This window comes from Thunnus albacares, chromosome 2, assembly GCF_914725855.1.
Source record: "Thunnus albacares chromosome 2, fThuAlb1.1, whole genome shotgun sequence".
In the NCBI taxonomy this organism is placed as follows: Eukaryota; Metazoa; Chordata; class Actinopteri; order Scombriformes; family Scombridae; genus Thunnus; species Thunnus albacares.
In genome coordinates this window covers 10,202,212-10,216,343 of record NC_058107.1, presented here as the reverse complement: position 1 = coordinate 10,216,343, position 14,132 = coordinate 10,202,212, and the positions used below count along the sequence as shown (strand labels likewise).

At 40.6% G+C, this 14,132-nt stretch overlaps 1 protein-coding gene across 1 annotated transcript in view; it reads right to left on the bottom strand.

Moving 5' to 3' along the window:
* galnt9 (polypeptide N-acetylgalactosaminyltransferase 9) overlaps window positions 1-14,132 on the bottom strand; it is a 96,797-nt gene that overhangs the window by 75,910 nt on the left and 6,755 nt on the right. Inside the window, exon 2 of the mRNA XM_044365268.1 lies at window positions 2,662-2,842. Within this exon, the coding sequence (XP_044221203.1) occupies window positions 2,662-2,842 (181 nt within the window). The remainder of the gene's footprint in view (window positions 1-2,661; window positions 2,843-14,132) is intronic.

The following is a 14,132-nucleotide window of genomic DNA, read 5'->3' as shown; positions in this document are numbered from 1 at the left end:
TCACAACCATGTAACTAGTATTGAACATATCAAAGTAGGCGACATTCAAAACCGGAAACAACCACTTCAGCAAACCTCCAACGCTCATTTCCCTTTTGTCTCACACCCCATTTTTTGTTGAATAAGTTGATTAAAAAAGAGGAATTTCCTAAAACCCTTTCATTCCAGAGGCACTCTCAGCTGACTTTATTAATTAGCCGGCTCCTTTTTACTCACCCTCTTCCTCCCTTTTCCACTCTTGTCTAATTTTTCTGGGCGTGAAAAAGAGCTCGGAACAAAGCAGCGTGGATGAAATGAATTGTTATCCCCACTAAAGCCCTCAGAAACCTCTCTTGGCCGTCAGATTTCCTCTCAGTGTCTCTGCCTGTCTCCATTGTTCTATGACAGTGTGTGATATAAATGCCACTGGCAGCCCTGATTACCCCACCTCCCCTCCCCAATCCATCTCCTGCAGCACTGTATCACAGCTGTAGTTCACATTCTAAATATAAAATTTATTTTAAAAGGACCATTAAGGCTGCTTGCTGGGTGTCCACTGGCTCTTTCATAAAAAAATAAAGTAATTCAGGATTCTTTTTATTGCAACATTATAAAATGGCTGTTAAACTATGACCATCATCTTGTCCATGTCCTTTAATGTCTGGATTAGGCATGTCTAAAGTAATTTTCTTTTGTCAGACTCCCCATGGCCGAGGCCCTAAGATGCCCTGTGGCCAAACTGAATGCATTGACAAGAGAGGCAGAAGGATTAAGTGGAGTTGGGTTATAAAACAGATGAAGAAGATAAAAAGTACCAAACAAGAGGTAAGGGAGGCTTGCAGGGAATGAGATTCTTAAGGGACAACTACAACCTACAAAGCGAGGGTCATGTGACTGATGGAGACAGCTGAGGGTGTAAATAGGCTTTCTTTTGGTAGCCTTGCTGCAGTAGCTTGTCTACTCGTACTGTAAGAAGGTTTCTAGTACAGACAGCCATAACATAACTGTCCTGAAAACATAACTGTGCTGAAAATGCAGTAATTCTTGTTAATGAACCTGCTTCTGTTGTTTCTTTATTCTTTCAACACTCACTGTGATTCAAATGTAATCATTACTAACATTTTCTAATTTATTGCAAATCAAGGTTTACTTTATAGTTTCTGTATTGCAGTTCTTCATCTCTATTCAGAATGTCTGACTAGAGAAATATCAGATAATGAAGAGCACAATGCCGTTGTAGTAAGACAAAAACAAATGTCCCTGTCAATAATCAGTTCAACCTGATATGTGTCAGGTTTTTTTTTACATAAAAACACAAAAAGCACAACATCAAGCCCAGTGTGATCCATGAGATGACATTGTAATATTGGTTTGCACAGCTATTCCGCAGTAAGAATGCTGACAGATTATCTCGCAAGCAGTAGTGCTAGCTTAGCTTCTCTTGTCGGTCACATGACCACCTACCTGCAGGTCATAGCAGCCCCTGGAGACTCTCCCTTATGAGGAGGTAAAGAGGAGAAGTGGAAGGAAAGTTGGCAAGTTTGCATATCTATGCATGTTTCATCAGGAACACTGAAGCACAAAGGCAACTCTATTAAACAGACAATTTCTATACAGTTATCAGCCAGTGTTCTTTTTTTATTAAAAATGTGTTTGTAGTACAAAACAACTTTACTCATACTGCTAGAGCCCTCATGTTATTTGGCGTTGGGGCAAGTTTACAACATGCCATGTGCCAATGGAAACTGATGGCGGCCAGCACAAAATTATTGTCATAAACCACCAGGTGTACAAAAATGTCTCCTGCTGGCAGCCGTTAAATTTACAAGGGTAACATTTGCATTTTTCTGTTTAATATGGAAACCAATGTGAGGCAGTCTGTAATCCATATGACTTTCCAAAATATCACATCAGCAACTCTACAGCAGGCAGTAGATCCATTGCTCTGCATAGAAAAATCTTGAATAAAAATAAAGACATCAGGAAAATATACAGCACCTTGAATTGAAATGAAAGTACATAGCATCCACCAACCTGTCACTAACATCTATGGAGGATTCAGCAGCCTCACTAAGTGCATACTGACAGTTCTTTGTTGGATCACAATCATTCACACTGCTGCTACATGTACTTAGACATAAATGTCTTCATATTTCTCCAAAAGTGAATTATACCCAAATAGAACTGGTGGACTATGGAATCTGTTCAGACTTTACCACTTAGCAGAAGCATAAAAATAGCATGAGTGTATCATGCACTTTTGACCTGGTCTGAGCTTGCAGGGAATTCTTGGAAATTCTAGTAATCCTCACCAACATTTAACTGCACTGTTTTATCCTTTCTGATACACCTTGTACTGCAACACTGCTTCTATTTTGGCAAAGTAAATGTCCTGGAGAAGCACCAAAATACCAATAATCACCAAAAAGAAGAAGAGCATAAAAAACCACTGTGCACTTGATGAAAATGCCTGTTTCCTGGCAAAAAGTCCTGTGGTACATTGTGTGCCACAGAAAAAATGGAGCCCATCAACTGCTACAGGGATTAAACTGAAAAACCTTCCAGTTACAAGTCTCTCTAACATTACACAACCCTGCCAGGGGAAAAAAGGTGTTGAGCTGTAGTTGGAGGGAGAATGAATGTACATGACAAAAAATTAGAAGAAACAGACAATGGACATACTTTTTAGGCCTGTAATCTGGGATGCTCCTGTCCAGAGAAATGCGGTCACTGAGCTGAGCATTATAGCCATATTCCTCGTACTTCCCCTCGGCATCACGACTGTCCTCTCCCAGAGTGGCAGCAGCTCCCCCCTGACCAAGGCCTCCAGGTCCCTCCACCAGCCCCATGGGCTTCGCCAGACCTGCCAAGAAAATGACACCAGTGCAAAGACAATCACACAGATGTACACGGCAGTGGGTGCAGGCAGACACGCACAGAGTAAGGAGAGACAGGTGAGTAGAGAGGCTATGCCGAGGGGCAGCTGATTGGCATTCTATGGCAGTGTGAGGAGACCGGTGTATGGCAGCTCCGAGACCCAGCGGGGCTCATCCATAGGGCATCATTACACTGTCTGTCAATGACAGAACTGCAAAACACCCACATGGACATGGACGTCACAGGGCTGAGCCGAGCAGAGCAGAAGCTGGTATAAGGGCCAGCTTACAGAGAGAGAATTTACAGTGCACAGCAGTAAGTCACAGAGAGAATATCAGGTCTGAAACTGTCTGTGGGAAATCTACTGACAGAGGGATTACGGTTTTGATTATCCCCGATTGCTTGGGATATTTACATTATGAGGATGACAAAACAAACCTTGGATTGTAATTTTCTTGATGCATAATACTATGATGTCATCAAATCAAATCAAAAAATAATATTTTAAAAGGTAGATGGTAATCATTTGAGGCATTATATTGGGAGTCTAACAGTGAGTCTTTGCTTATCAAAAAAATCCCCTTGATTTATTTTAAGTATTTTTTTTAGTATAGACTGAATAAATTAAATTTGGATAAACAAAACAATCAAAAAATGAATAAAAAGTACAACCAGGTTTACTACGAAGGAGTTCGCAATCCCTGTCAGAAGGCTCAACCTAAGGAACAGTTTAGAACTGTCAATGTATATTACAGATCAACTGTATTATTTAAAATAATATAATAAATAATAAAAAATAATCTTAACTCAAAATCCACTTACTAGGTTTCTCCAGAGCTTTCAACCATGTTAGTCCATACTGTATCTGTCATCTAAATATTTATTGGAATTTTACACTGGCATGTAAAGTTATGTAAAGTTTGTAATGTTTATTTGCCATTTCTATCATCAAATTATCAAACAAATATTAATCTAAACCTCTTAGCTAAGCTACTTAGCTATTAAATTATTATTAATGCATTCATCATCAAGAAGGGCATCCAGCATAAAACCTATGCCAAATCAAATATGCAGATCATAAATCAGATTTCCATAGTGGATCCGTCGAGGCCTGGGTTACCAACTGGTAGACTGATCGGTACCTGTTGGTTAGTTGACCTATTGGGTGAAGGAACAGGAGAGGGGGAAGGTATGTCAGGAGGCAGGGGGAGAGGAGGAAGGGTAGGAGTGTGGGGGTGAGAATTGTAACTTTGAATGTCAGTACTATGACTGGTAAAGGGTGAGAGCTGGCTGATATGATGGAGAGAAGGAAGGTAGAGTATGGGTACAGGTGGAAGGGGAGTAAGGGCAAGAGCATTAGAGGTGGGTTCAAACTGTTCTACCATGGTGTGGATGGGAGGAGAAATGGGGTAGGGGTAATCCTGAAGGAAGAGTATGTCAAGAGTGTGTTGGAGGTGAAGACAGTGTCAGACAGAGTGATGGGTACGAAGCTGGAAATTGAAGGTGTTACAATGAATGTTGTCAGCCCACATGCCCCACAAGTTAGGTGTGAGATGGAAGAGAAAGAAGAATTCTGGAGTGAGTTGGATGAAGTGGTGCAGAGTTTACCCACGGAGGAGAGAGTGGTGATTGCAGTGGACTTAAATGGGCATGTTGGTGAAGGGAACAGAGGAGATCAGGAGGTGATGGACAGGTATCAAGGAGGTGTCAAGGAGAGGAATGTGAAAGAACAGATGGTGGTGGGCGGTGGGTGGTGGGTCGTGCGTGGTGGGTGCGAAAAGGATGGAAATAGCTGTGGTGAATGCGTATTTCAAGAAGAGGGAGGAGAACAGGGTGACATATGGAGGAAGGTGCATACAGGTGGACTATGTCTTATGCAGAAGGTGCAATCTGAAAGAGACTGGAGACTGCAAGGTGGTGGCAAGGGAGAATGTAGCGAGGTAGCATTGAATGTTGGTCTGACTTTGGAGACCAAGAAGAGGGAGAGAATGAAGGCAGAGCCATGGATCAAATGGAAGTGAAGTGAAGTTGAAGAAGGAAGCCTGTTGTGTGGAGTTCAGCGAGGAGTTAAGACAGGCACTGAGTGCTAGTGAAGAGTTGCCGGATGGCTGGGTAACTACTGCAAAAGTGATGAGGGAGACACCTAGGAAGGTACTTGGTGCATCATCTACAAAGGAAGAGGTTGGTGAAGAAGTGGGATAGCCAGAGAGGTGAGGAAAGTATACAGAAGTACAAGGAGATGTGGTGTAAGGCAAAGAGAGAGGTGGCAAAGGCTAAGGAAAAGGCATATGGCAAGTTATATGACAGGTAGGACACTAAGGAAGGAGAATAGGACTAGGGTAATGAAGGACAGAGATAGAAATGTGCTGACTAGTGAGGAGAGTGTGTTAAGAGGGTGGATGGAGTGCTTTCACATTCAAGAAAATGAGAGAGAGAGAAAAGGTTGGAAGATGTGAGAAGAGCCAATAAGGGAGTGTGGTGGATTAGCAAGGATGAAGTGAGGGCAGCTATGAAGAGGATGGAGAGTGGAAAGGTGGTTGGTCCAGATGACATACTTGTGGAGGCATGGAGATGTTTAGGAGAGATGGCAGTGGAGTTCTTAACTAGATTGTTAAACACAATCACGGAAAGTGAGAGGATGCCTGAGGAGTGGAGAAGAACTGTACTGCCACCAATGTTCAAGAATAAGGGTGATGTTCAGAGCTGTAGTAACTACAGAGGTATATAAATGATCAGCCACAGCATGAAGTTATGGGAAATAGCAGTGGAAGCTAGGTCAAGAGAGGAGGTGTGGTATTGTATGAGGAAGTTGGGAGTGGCGGAGAGGTTATGTAGGAGTGGTGCAGGGTATGTATGAGGGCAGTGTGACAATGGTGATGTGTGTGGTTGGAGTGATGGATGGGTTCAAGGTGGAGATGGGATTACATCGTGAATCGGCTCTAAGCCCTTTCTTGTTTGCACTGATGATGGACAGGTTTAGGGACAAGATTGGGCAGGAGTCTCTGTGGACTATGATGTTCGTGGATGACATTGTGATCTGTAGTGAGTGTAGGGAGCAGGTTGTGGAGAGCGTGGAGAGGTGGAGGTACGCACTGGAGAGAAGAGGAAGAAGAGGGAATAACAGGCAAGATGGAATGCATAAGCGTAAATGGGAGGGAGGACAGCGGAATGGTGAGGATGCAAGAAGTAGAGGTGGCGAAGGTGGATGAGTTTAAATACTTGAGGTCAACTGGTCAAAGTAATGGAGTGTAGAAGAGAGGTGAAGAAGAGTGCAGGCAGGGTGGAGTGTGTGGAAAAGAGTGTCAGGAGTGATCTGTGACAGAAGTCTACCAGCAAGAGTGAAAGGGAAGGTTTACAAGAGTGTAGTGAGAGAGGCTATGTTGTATGGTTTGGAGGCGAAAAGACAGGAGGCGGAGCTGGCGTGGCAGAGTTGAAGATACTAAGATTTACATTGGGAGTGACAAGGATGGACAGGATAAGGAATGAGTATATTAGACGGACAGCTGAGGTTGGACAAAAGGAAAAAAGGAAGACCAAAGAGGAGGTTAATGGATATGGTGAAGGAAGACATGCTGGTGATTGGCACAACAGAAGAAGATGCAGAGGACAGGAAGTGATGGAAATGGATCCGCTGTGGCAACCCCTAACGGGAACAGCCAAAAGAAGATTAATACATTCATCTAATACGCCTGAGGGAACTATTATAATGGCAGAAATTCTCACCTAATTGTATAAATGTAAATGTAAAAGAGCTATTAATTTAGTGATATTCATTTTTCTGAGGCAAAAATATATATAACACCTACACACATTAAATATAAAATTATCTTGCTGTTTAAAATAATGCATCATTTTTGAGGCATATATGGAGTATAACATGCTGAAATTAAACGGATCAGCTGGATCATTTTTGATCCACCTATGCATCTATGGGTGGTCTCCCTGCATTATCCAGATATGGAAAGATAAACCATTTAGACTGAAATGAGGCTTTGACTAAACCAGTTCTGACAAAAATGCTTCTCTGCCCTGTAATTTATGTAAGTGTGGCCTGGTGGAATTCAGACTCAATTTTAAAAACACAGATTTTTACAAAAACCTTTAGTTCATCAAGGAGCCTCTGGATGTTACACTGAGCCCCTCTGGTTCTACATGGCTAATTATAGAAGCATTATAGAAGCAGTGAGTAGCACCACGTAGACAGTGAAGTGGTTATTCAAACAGTGCTAGATCCATCTTGGTCCTTATAACCCACAAATAATCCCTGAGGAGTCACCAGACTGCCTATCTGTGTGCTTAGAGGTGAATGAGAGCTGGTCCTTGTTCAGCCAGCCCCATCAGCCTCTTTGGTCTGACACAACTAAATTCAGCACCAGATTTAATGTGTGGACTTAAAATACCCCTCTGCTCTCATTAAAGTGACTCATGACTGTGATTTTTAACAGAGCATCACTTTAGTACTGTGACAGTGACATGTCAATGGCGAAAGAGAAAATGGCATACAGTATCAAAGAGGAAACCATGACAAAAAACCTGTTCACTGATTCACACCTCTAAGAGACTGTGTGACAATTATTAGGGTGGGGAGGGGGCTGAATCTCATGATTGACTTTTTCAAATAGCAAGGGCATCACCTGCATTGTTAATTATTTGTTTTGGATCCTCTCCTTGACTTTGACATCAGTTATCTCGTTATGGATGTGTTCCCACAGACCAATGAGCCAATCATCAACAAGGACCTTCACACCATCCTCCCTAATTGATCAACTCAACCCTGATTTCAGACTTAATATGTTAATGAAACAATCATTTTTACAGAGCCCAAGTCGCACATTAAGAGTGGAATTAGCAATTTCAAAAAATATGGTAAACATAACAAATGGTGCGTCATGTTTGCCAATCTCTCCGGCTGTTCTCTATTTTTAAACCAACAGCAACTGAATGAATAATGTATTGTACTGAATAACCACTGTCACTGAATAAGTTGATGGGGCACAGCCAGCAACTCTGAGAGGCTTTAGCACTGTATTTTTTTCCCTTTACCCATTACTAGAATGAGTTGGATAGTGCTGAAAGTGCATTATATTATAGGTTAACTCTATATTATACTGTACATTTAACTTTATGGTAGTTATGACAATGCAGAATAAAGTGACGGCAACTGTTGGCTACTTAGAAAGAAACTACTACTCCACATCTATTGTTTCTCACAATTCACATATCCTATGCACTAGCTACAGAAAATAAAACTCTGACACAGTGACACAATGGCTGTCCAATAAATCTTTGTGATCCATGGTACACACAAAAGGCAAGTTTTCAATGTCAGTAAATCGGCAAGAAAATAAAGAAATAAATTATAAATCTGGGACATGGACAAATCAAAGTTCCTCTCTTGCCCTCCCAAAAATTTCAGACTAATCTCCCTTCAGCAAATAAGAAAAATACATAACCCCTCCCCCTTTCTGTCCTCACCTTCCCCCTTCATAATTTATGTACAGTCCCTAATAAAGTTGAAAGTGTTTTACTCATATTGCTCTGTGTCGCTTGACTATTGTTCAACTATTTATGATTCCATGAAACTGCAGGATAATGTCAGATAATTGTTATGAGAGCCAAGCTTCCAGTGTGGCCTCCACAGAAAAATCGAGCTGCGTCTGTTCACCATATCAACAGATGGACACAGTAAGTAAACAGCGCATACCAATGAAGAGCTCAGCTCTCAGCTTCACCCCTCCAGGAACTGCAGAGTAATCACCATATTTGGATGGTCTCAAATCCTTGGGTGCTACTGAAGATTTGTAATTGGAGCTGAATGGTTGCAAACGGCCTTCTCCCGTGAGAGGGATTTAGCATGCCCTGCACCAGCCAACGTGGTGGCATTTTGACAAGTATGGGTGGGGTTTACGTCATGGACTAGCCATCTGGCATAGCAGCCCGTGTCACACAATAACACAGATACCCTCCAGAGCCGGAGACTCGAGTCTGGAGGGCCTCTCTGTCTCTGCATGAGTCTTGGAAGCAGGACAATGCCTGCCAGCTTTGTTTTCTGGTCACTGTGTTATTTTGCTTCCCCCTGCCTTCCACTTCCTCTGACTGATTGAAAGAAATTCTATTATGAGATGAGAGGTCCCATAATAAGGCCGGAAAATCTGATCTTCTGCTGTCTGTCTCTAGCACTCCAACATAAGTTAAAAGATTCTGGAGAAGCAATCTGATGATGAGGACTTTGCATCTCTGACGGTAAAACAGCCCTGCAGCATATGCTGTTTAAAAGCTTCTGTTATTATGTAGCCACAGATGAAACCCTGTTTTGATAATGCCCGGTAGTTAAATTGCTCTGCCTCCCTCTGATTAATCTTTTATGTTTTTCTACATTTATTTTTTTCTTCTTGCAAAATTTGTTTGGAAGAAGACTACAGTTATACAAAAAATTAAACATGCATAAATTCATCAATAGAAGAACCCAAATGCTTATTTTACACAGCAATATTTCTTTCCAAACATAAATAGACCCTTTTGATACATTTCTTGAAAGAAAGAATTGGACCGTGCATATCTGTGGGTAAAGCATCACACTAACATTGCAAGGATTAAGAGCTCTCTTCCCTATACGACTGTACAAGTTAAAAATGTATGCACCTGTGAGGCACTTTGTATAAAAGCATCCAGTGAGTGGGCTGTTATGTCCTGGTCAAAAAAAGATGACAATGACTAAAGTGAATATTAATTTATAAACATCATACTTGTAGTATTTGACTAAACCACTTAGTCAGATAGTCAAAAAAAGATTTCCATGTATATTCCTGTAAAGAATCCCTTAATTAACTATTTCCGAAGTGAGATTCATATTCCACAGCATGTTAGCACTTTCATCATTTTACTACAAGGCAATTAAAGCCCAACATCTGTTTCCTCCATCCAGGACTCACTGCTAACCAAAGCGTCAGCTGGATGTGTATCCATAACGCCAATTTGAATTTCATTGTGTCCGAGAGTACATTTGTCTCTGCACTCATTCCTCAGAATCCATTTGTTCAGATCCCTCTGACATGATACATTAAACCCATAACAGCTATAAATTATAGAGTAACCTTCAGAATGTGTCTGATTTGGCCTTTATAAGATAGAGTCTCAAATTCAAAGATGATCCCATTTTTAATAAATGATTTAAGAGCAAGAGTGGATTTATGCGTGTCCAAAGTGATGCAGCACAGCTCTAAATATTGATGGTGAGGCCGGGGATTCGACGATCTCTTCAAGAGGAGGAAAATAACTCGTTCCAGAGAGGTTTAAAGCCTTCAAAGGCCAAAACAAATCTATGAAATATTGAGAGCTGGGAGAAGAGCTGCATTAATTCTAACACTGCCACTCATGAAAGCAGTGAGTACAAAGGATAACAACTCTGATTTGGAAATTGGTAACACTAGACCCCTAAATTATCTCTTAACAATAGAATGTTGTCCTTTTGCAAAATTTAAGCTGTACAAGAATTTGCATGACAATGCTCATACACCAAATATAGAGCATTTGGGCATAGACAGCACTACAGTAAGTGCAGAAGTGGGACATTAAGATCACCTTTAACCCTTATAGCTCATTTGTTATCTAGCTTTATTCATTTGTTTTTTATATAAAAGCTTGTAAAAGTTTGTAACACAGACTGTCAACCATTGCCTTTGTCTGAATAGTGCTTTAATAAACTGAAAATGCATTTTCTGTATCAATTTGTGTGTCAGAGTGACACAGTAACACAAAAATATCTGCTGTGCTATGCTGCTGGCTGTGTTCTGATATACGATGGGAGTGGGCAGGCATACGCCAGAAGTTGATGGGCATTATCTAAACTGCCTTGTTTTCTGTGTTCAATTATTTTCTACTGACATTTAATTTCTTAGCTATTCACAGACTGTACAGAAGTGCAAACTATTTTAACCATATACATAAATTAATCAAATTAATGGTAAAAAAAAAAAAAAAGAAATGTGTTGTTCTTGAAAAACTTGTCGTTGTACATAGAATATGAGTAGCCCAGATGAAAATGAAGTTGGTCTGAAGTGTGTTGAAACAATAAGAAAGCTACTGACCAAAAAAAAATTTTGTAAAATACATTGGAAGTTGTGCCTGCAATAGGACATGACAAAACATGACAACACTACTGACAAAAATCTGTTTGCATATGTTTAAATAACACATGTACATCAGTCAAGCTTTATCCTGCACTGAACAACAAATCTGGCAAAAATTGATGATCTTATTCAAAACTTGAGGAATTACCACAGAATATGGATCATAATTATCTGCACCTTAACATTTTTGTTTGTTTGTTTGTTTGTTTGTTTGTTTTCACTTACATTTTGGCAAATCCACATCATGAAAAGTTAGGCTGCAATAAACACTAATAGTTCCTTTTCAGACTGTAACTATGGGTGTACAGACAACAATCACCTGAATTGCTTTTTGGCAATCTGTTGACTATAAGGCAAAATCTGGTTATGAGCAGAGCCTTTTGTATAATTTCTAAGCCACTTTATTGACATTTCTCTATAATGGGCATCAATGATGATACTGATAACACAAAAAAATAGTTCTGATGATTTCAGCAGTGTGTCAGTGATGTCATAGCGTTCAGATTTGACTGAGTCATGAATCTGAGAAGAAGGAGCGCAAGGCCAGTGGAAACTAATTGTGTCAATCAGGTGACAGGTCAACTTAGTGGAGAAAAAATATATTCCCACACGAATTCAGATGCAGTTCACATCTGTTCAGAGTGCATCATCTGTTCATATCAAGGTATTCATATATTCATATTCAGTTACATCCCTAGTAAATTTTCAAAACACTTACTATGTTTCATGTTGTCAAACTCAAGAAAATATGAATAAACAATCAAAGTGCAGAGAGTCAATGAAAATTCATACACATCAATAATAATCCAGCTTGGCAAAAGGGCCTATGCCGCTTCTGCATAGGATGTCATCATTAAATGTTAGTAATGTGATCACTGCATGACTGCAGGCCAACAGTGTAAATAAGAGAAGGACTCGCTCCATCTGAAATTGCTATTATTGTCTGTGGCTGACTGCTGATTATCAGGTGAGCCGCTGAATTCATTATCATGATTCCTTAAGGCTGAGCAGAATTGATTCTTATCTGTTTCTGAAACTGTTTTGTCGACCGGCGCCTCATCTACATATCATTATTGGAATTTATTTCATTTCATCATGCTCCCTTCACCCTTCATCGTGCTATGATGTGATGTGGCGTCCTTGCAACCACCATTACACACTGCACATCAACATATAGGCGCACCGCGATGTGTATCATTAAGATATAGTCACAGCATCAAGTGTGTGTCAGCATGGAAGAGAGAGAGTGTGACATTTTTCATTTCTCATCAGGTCCCCAGCAGGCTTAGCATATAAACAGCATTGGTTTCTTTGCCATAATTGGGCATTACAGATAAGAAGCGTATCTGGTGCTGCAGCTGGGCCTGTGAGGCTGCCATCCCATCAGCACCTACGCACTGGGAGAAGGCCGGCAGTGACATGCATGGCTGATGACAAGAGTCTCAGTGTGACTGTGAGCTGTGGGACAACACCCAAGCTCAAACAATGACACATCCATCGCTGGTCAGATGTGTAAACTGAATAGTGGCACATTCACTTGCTAATAGCCAATATCTGTTTTTTAAGAGGCTCATTTTTAGAGTACTTCTGCTTTGACAAGAGGGTTTCTTCTGAGGCTAATCCAATTCAAGTTTGACCGTAAGAACACCACAATGAAAATGATCAAGTTGATATTGTTAGTCTTGCAATTGACTGCTAAACCCACCAAAATAATTAATTTGTCTTGCTTTTCTTACATGATTGAACAGTCTGAGCTAATCATACAGACAAAATACTTTGAGTACTTTGGTTAAATAGCATATAAAAATTTCTGTGAAACCAGAGCAGAAAATGGAACTAAATATCTGTATCTGCTAACTAAACTTAAACTATAGTATCCCTGTTGTTGTCTGCCCACTGTTTCAGTGGGCCGTGATGCTGAAACTCCTCTTAGTTATTTTGGCCCCACGATCATGTTATTTTGAAGCATTTCTGTGATTCTATTTTTTTGGATTTAAACTTCTTTTCTCTTAACTTTTCAGCCCTAACTTTACATTTGTTGGCTTTGTTACTCATGTAAAGCAAGACAGTTTGTGAAAACAATGTTGTGTCACATAACATGAGAGACTGGGGGAGAGAGACAGACAGTAACCCCGAAGTGGGCTGGGCAGCCCACTCGAGTAGCCGATCACCACAGCACAGTATAACCCTCTTTCTCTCTCTCTCTCTCTCTCTCTCTCTCTCTCTCTCTCTCTCTCTCTCTCTCTCTGTGTCTCTCTTTCTCTCTCTCTCCCTATGGTGACCCTTTCTGTGGAGCTGCCCGCCAGGAAATCTCTTGGTACTCCTGATGGTATCTCCACCCTTGGCATTTCCAACCAGTTCATTGAGCTAACATTAGCTTAATTAGTGAGCTACAGCTGATAAAATCTGTCCTGCCAGCACAGTTGTTCATTTCAATCAGCAAAATTGACGGCCGTCAGCTAGAAATGAACCTTGTCTACCTCTGCCTGAAATGATAGACCCATTGTTTCAAAAGTGACTTGGAACTACGCTGGTAAATCTTACACCGTTATTGTTGTAAACTGCAATATGTACTTTGTATGATCAGAAAGCTTGACAGGCATAGCAACGGTGACAGCAAAACCTGAAATTACAAATGCTTCTTCTTATAGTAATCCATCACATCAACAGTTGTGGATTGGATTTCGGTCCATGTCCTGCAGCCTTGTTCTAGAAGGTAAGTTATCAAAAAGGACAAAGCAGGTTTACTGGAGGGGGATTTTTCACAACCTGGTAACCCAAAAGTTATTCTTACCAATGGCTTTTTAACCATTAATCAATGCATATAAACCCTTTTTAAAGGGTGACTTAGCAGAAAGTGGTACCCAAAATCCATCAGTCCATCTCTGATGTTAATAATGTGCATTTCTATCTCTTTCTGAATAATGATAGCTAATCTTATTTGTGTTTAGCATTCGTTTAAGCCAGTCACAGAGCTTCAGCAGGTAAGTACCAGTGAGGAGATATTTCCTGTTACTAATGCAGTACTTAAGGTCAAAGCACTGTTTCATAAGCTTGTTAACAAGCTTAAAACCCCTTCATCTGATTACCCAAAGACGGTGGCATCCACAGCAGAGCAGTGCTGCTGATAACCCTCATGTTGCTCAT